General features: G+C 34.6%; 1 protein-coding gene across 1 annotated transcript in view; it reads left to right on the top strand.

Annotated features, from left to right (window-relative positions):
• Window positions 1-6,305, top strand: part of Gbe1 (1,4-alpha-glucan branching enzyme 1) — a 300,252-nt gene that overhangs the window by 288,842 nt on the left and 5,105 nt on the right. Inside the window, exon 15 of the mRNA XM_008832224.3 lies at window positions 2,825-2,942. Coding sequence (XP_008830446.1) covers window positions 2,825-2,942 — 118 coding nt within the window. The remainder of the gene's footprint in view (window positions 1-2,824; window positions 2,943-6,305) is intronic.

Genomic DNA, 6,305 nt, shown 5'->3' with positions numbered 1-6,305 from the left:
TCTCTCTCTCTCTCTCTCTCTCTCTCTCTCTCTGTGTGTGTGTATGTGTTGTGTATACTTGCACATGAAGGAAACTGACAGAATACTTGTGTAACACAATAAACAAAATAAGAAAATTAAGTCAGCTGTTCCAAAAACATCTCTAAAAATATTTCTTTACTTTCCTATTGAAAGTTGTCATATAAGAGTGAATATGTGGCTCCAAAGGTAGCTTCATCCCGTGCTTTTTATTATTGTTATTTGTAAAATACTCCTGGAAAGTATTTTTAAATGGGCATATAAACTGTGGTGAATGATTACCTTAAAAATGTTTGTTCCAATTCTAACTAAGCAAGATCCATGTAAAGTGAAGTTTCTTCATGCTTGAATAATATGTAGTAACAAATCACAGCTATAAAATTATTTCCCAATAATTCTTTTTAATGTTTCACTTTGTTGAAATTTCTGAATTTAAGCATTATATTTTCTAAAGGAAGCTATTGTGCTTTCTTTTTTAACATAGACATAGAGCTGGATAATTCCAAAAGAAGGCATAGAAGATTTTTTCCCTTAAAAATTATAGAGCAGGGGGCTGGAGAGATGGCTTGGCAGTTAAGAGCACTGACTGCTCTTGCAGAGGACTCAGGTTTGATTCCCAGCACACACATGGCAGCTATGAACTGTCCTTAACTCCAGTTCCAGGGAATCCAATGCCCTCTTCTGACCTCTGTGACATTCCACGACATGGGTGCACTTACAAACATGCAGGCAATATATTCGTACACATAAAAAAATACAAATAAATATTTTTTAAAATATAGAGCAGAAAAATTATAGAGCAGACTGATATTTTGAAACTTCTCTGTCTCAGAAATATTTCCTGTATAGTTGCGAATTACATATGCATAAGGAAGAGTATAAAAAACCATTTTCAATATAATGGTCTCTTTCAATAGAAAAAAATAAATATATCCTTATATAACTATTGTTCTTTCAGTATTCTTGATTGTGAAAACATATAGTCAAAGGTATACTGTTGAATTCTGTGAGTTTTTTTCAGTGAATCAGTATTTTAATAATCAAAATAATTTAGTGTTCTAACAATGACTAATGTATATATAGATTTCCTGTCACTCATAATAATGTAACTGTTCACACATGAAGACCTTTATAACACAGCTACCATCCAGTGATCCTTAATTCACAAGATATGAACTACTGATTTTGAAGATATGCTTGGTTTTATTATCCATTAGAAAAATCTATATTAGTAACCATTAATTTGTTTATAATTTAATATAATTGTTATAAAGACATTCCAGATGTCATTCTCCAAATTGTACTAATTTTTAAAATATTAGCCCAAGTATTTAGCAAACCAGAATAAAGAACAAATTAACTTTTTTTGTGGTTCTTCACTTATTTACTATGTCTCGAATCATATTCACTAACTCTATTCCACCATTAAGTCTATTAGTAGGCTTAAGCTCATTTTCAGCTATATTGATGAGAATATCTCTGTACCTGCTAGCCTTGAAAGCATCATTTGTATCTTTCTTCCTCTCTTCTCTGAGCACACTAATACCCTAATTATCAGCTTCAGTTTGTATCAGATCAGGCTGACCTGGACTGACCGAAATAGTCACTACTTCCAACAAATTTCCTGCGGTGTATCCATCTGCATCTCTGACCCAGATCAAGGTTTCAAAAGGATGAAAATGATAGGTCATTGATCATTGCTCATGTGCATGATTATTGGGATCATTTTGCTATAAGGAAAAAATCCAAGCAGTCCTAATATTGAAGATTTATATGCCAAGAAAAGAAAGCAAGAAGCACTTAATACTTTTTTGTATTCCACCTTAGGCTAGAAGGAACTAACTTTCGAGGTTCTCATGAGGTTTTACCATGGATTTATATGTCAAGTGCTACTTCTAGACATTTTAGTATAATAAAACAACTTTTATTTATGTTTTGTAAATATGGTCATGCTGCTAACTTGCTGTGATATACTAGATGATAGTTCTAAAGAGATAACTCAGTGATAGAACAATTGCCTAGCATGCTTGAGACCCTGGATTTAATTTTCAGTGATCTAAGGGAAAATTGGGATATTCAATTATAGCAGATTCCTGATTGCCACATGAATCCACCTGTAGCACAATGGTTAGTATGTTTGCATGCTCATGTTGCATTAATAGCAACATGGTATCTAGAAAAAGGAGGCAAGAATAAAGGTGCCTCACTCTGCACCTTCTGGCTACACATGGCCTCTTTGTTCATGTCCATGTTTTCCCAGTGATATTCACAATCTAGAAAACCACCATGAATTCAGAAACAAGGAAGAAGTATACAGCTCTCTCAAATGAGAACTGAGCAAAAGTTGTGGGATTGAATTTAGTATATATTCTGTAATATATTTAAAGACACATGGAAGTAGCAAAAACCAAGTATTTAAAGGTAGCTAGATGTTAAATGTATTCTTAATGATTTTTCTGTAGAAATAGTCCCAGTGAATCATACTTCTCTTCAATATGGAGAAGAATCTCAAACAATGTGTTACTTTAAGAGTAAAGGAGATTTGCTATTACTAGGGATATTCAGCATCAAGCTACATGATGGCTTGATGAACTGTGATAGGAGTATAGCAAGGATCATCTAGGCATGTGGCCTACATAGCCTATACAGCCCCTTTCAAAAACAAAAATTCCTGCAATACTAGAGAACTGAGTATACAGCACAAATCATGATTTACCACTGTTCAGAATACTTTAAATTTCTCTCTGTGAATGCATGTATGTCTCCTTCGATGTCTGAACTGTTAAAAATTCCTTAAGGACTCTACATTCAAAATTGTACTAGATTCAGATGCACCAGAATATGGAGGACACCAGAGACTGGACCACAATACTGATTTCTTTTCTGAGGCTTTTGAACATAATGGACGTCCCTATTCTCTTTTGGTAAGTAAGGCTCTTTAGATATTTTTCATTCTAGTTAAACTTAAGTCTTTATTTTTTTAGTGATGTTTTTTGTTCAAAGGAACAACACTTCAAATAGCAACATGAAAGAAAAAAGCAGGAAGATGGGGAAAAGAGAAAAATGTGGTACGGGAGACTGGGTCTTGGAGCAACTAATGCTGAAATGTATTTGGATACACTTGGGAAATTTTGAATACTGGTAGAATTTGACATTATTTCTCTAGGAGTGAGAAGACAATTTTTTGAGTTTGCAAACATTTCTATTATTTATGAACAATTTACATTCTTTTCTTTTTTCTCAGTAGTATTTTGCATTAAGTAGATTTCTACATTGTCTGTTTAATGAAATTTAGTTTAAATCATCTTGAAGGAATGAATAATATATATCTTTTTTCTTTAATACAGTAAATTGACAACTGAGTTCTTTGTAGTTATAAAAATCTCTGATTTCACCATATTACTGAGGGAGCTTTCTGTCATATGACTATTTTTTACACTTCAATATTGAAACAGAAGATAGGAAAATGCCTTACACTTTTAGGTTTCATTCCTTTAAAGATTCAGAGTTTAGAAACCTTTTAGATTGAGAGTGATTCTTCACTTAATTTACAGCCCTAAAGTAGGCTTATGTTGCATATAAATCATACTTTCTTTCTGTTTTGCTCTTTTTTAATGACTGCTTTTTTCTCTCCCTTTTTCTATATGTCTCTCCGATCTGCCTTGTTATATTTCACCATGAGTGGTAGTAGATTCCTTTTTCCATTCATGACATGAGGAACCATCTAACAATATGTGGATATGCTATGTTATAGCTGATTTTTATAAATTATCTCACCTTTCAAAAGTTCATAAGCATGAGAATTTGTATAGTACTCCTGGATCCCATTTTTATACTGTGCCCTACCTCTTAAAGTGATACCAGTCCATCTTCTTGTAAAGTTCTGTGTTAATAGGCTAAACAGATTTGCCACAAAGATAAATGAAAACAGTGCAGAGATGATAATGATTGTGAAGTGAGGTAAGCACAGTGGTCATGCAGATTTAGGTATCACTGTGTGTGTGTGTGTCTGTGTGTGTGTGTGTGTATGTGTGTCTGTGTGTGTGTGGTGTTGTGCTATGGGTGTGTGTGTGTGTGTGTGTGTGTGTGTGTGTGTGTCTGTGTGTGTGTGGTGTTGTGCTATGGATTTAGATATGTACAGAGTGAGGGGACATGCATAGATAAGAGAGAAGACTTGCAGGTACAATCACATTCCACTTTCAAAGAATTATTTCTATAACTTGTCAGAGCATTCAATTTTGACATGTGCAATAAGATTGATAAAAATAGCTTCATAAGTGAGCAAGAAAATTACCTTAAAGATCTAGAATAACCAAAAAGGCAAAAAAATCTCCTGAGAGGTTTAGAAAGATGATTCAGCTCACAGAGAGGTACCTGAGAAGCAGCAGCCTGTTACAGTAAAACTGAACTTGAACCACTTGAATTTGACAGAGAAGATTTGAAAAATGTAGCAAATTTCATTTGCAGACAAATTTACCCATGGTTCCTGTATCTCAACAGAGTTCTGCTATGGAGAAGTGCCTGTTACTATAGTGAGACGATGACATAATGTCATGGAGGAGTCCTAGAATCCAGTGCCCTGTCTGCCCCTTTCTTGCTTTCAGAACATGCGTAAAATTAACTTGTTCATACCTGGTTCTCTCATTTGTAAATTGAAGACCTATAATACTGTCTTCTCTAATGCAACAAATTCCTAGTAAGCACAAATCATGACCAAGCATTTCATAACTGCACTGCAAAATGTTCTTGCCCATGTATTTTAGTCTTTATAGTCATGTGTTTAAACATTATTATATCGTGTTGTTTGAATATTTGAACATATCAAGAAACCGAATGTTTTGAGAATGCATAGTTAAGAATGCCTTCTCCCTAGATTGTAGAAATTATTTTCATAGATAAGAGCTCACAGTCTGGTTTAGACAGAAAATATTTTGGCATCCATTTGATTTTCCAGGAGAAAAAAATGTTCTGACATAATTAAGTCAATGACCCAGTGGTGGCAGCAGCCAGGAGGTTACTTTTCAAGCACTGATTGAATTGATCATAGAAAACATGAAACGTACAGTTCTAAATTAGCAGGTAGATGAAAAATATCTCTTCAGTCTGTCTTAATAACACAACTTTGAATTCAGCACCACAAGCACAAAAGAAATAGAAAAGAGCTTGACTACTACCAATAATCAAGTTCCCAATTCACCTCAGTCAGGAAGATAGGAGTGAGGCCTTCCCTCCCAGCCACAGTGTCTTAGTGACCGAGAGTTTTCTGTGACTACAGGTGCTGTCAGATTGCTCATTTAAGTAAGTCTTCAGGCTCCAGATAAAATGATCACTGGTTTTCATTTCTGAGAGAGCCCAAAAGAACCAGTAAAATACAGACAATCCAAGAAAAAAAAAATATTTGCAGTAGATCCTATACAACCACAGGGAAATCATTTCTGAGTCCTACACTCCTGGAATAATCAAAGGAAAAAAAATATATAACAACCCCTATTTCATGAAATTACTGTCCATTGTAACTAGTACACAGCATTTGCTAAAGCTTGATTTGCAAGCTCGATAATCCAACAGATCTGCTGAATAAGTGTTAAATCTGCTTTCAACGGCAGCAACAAACAGAGCTCAAAGGAATCTTAAAATAGCCCTACATGCTGCAGTGTCAGCAGGTACCACTCGGCACACCACTGCTAGATGTGTTTGGAAAGTCAAGGTTCCCCACAGCTGCTGAAGTAGTAGGGCCCAAGTCTTCTTTGCTGACAATTATGGGAAACTCCACTTAAGCATAATCCTTTCTCTATATTTTGGCTCCTGATATAGGAACTGATATGTTAACCTATGTGTTAATTGGCACATGTGGGGTGAGAAGAATTCCTTTCTCTTCTCTAGTTCATAAGTTCAAATTCCACAGTTCAAAAGACAGAACTGAGATTCCTGAGGTCCAGATGAATTAGATGTATTCACAGTCATGAAGAAATGGCAGTGATGAAGATGTGACTAAAGCATTAATTACCTTGTCAGCTTGGCTACTTCCCAAGTTGAAATGTGTTTGCACCTATTCTAAATGTGGGGATTCCCAAGGGCTTGGTTTAACAGGGGGATGTATTTTTTATTGTCCCTCTCATGAATATTGAAAATGCAATGTAACAGTTGGAACATGCCTTTGGCTCTATCCAAAGATAAGAAAATGTTTATTTATTTTAGGAAAAATCTCTCACTTTTTATAGTTTAGTTTTCCTGTTTCTAAATTTAAAAATATTCACTTCTATATAGCAACATATATATATATGTAT

The sequence above is a fragment of the Nannospalax galili genome, unplaced genomic scaffold, assembly GCF_000622305.1.
Source record: "Nannospalax galili isolate Female #2095 unplaced genomic scaffold, S.galili_v1.0 scaffold293, whole genome shotgun sequence".
In the NCBI taxonomy this organism is placed as follows: domain Eukaryota; kingdom Metazoa; phylum Chordata; class Mammalia; order Rodentia; family Spalacidae; genus Nannospalax; species Nannospalax galili.
The sequence above is the reverse complement of the archived record's forward strand: the minus strand, read 5'-3'. Positions and strand labels throughout refer to the sequence as shown.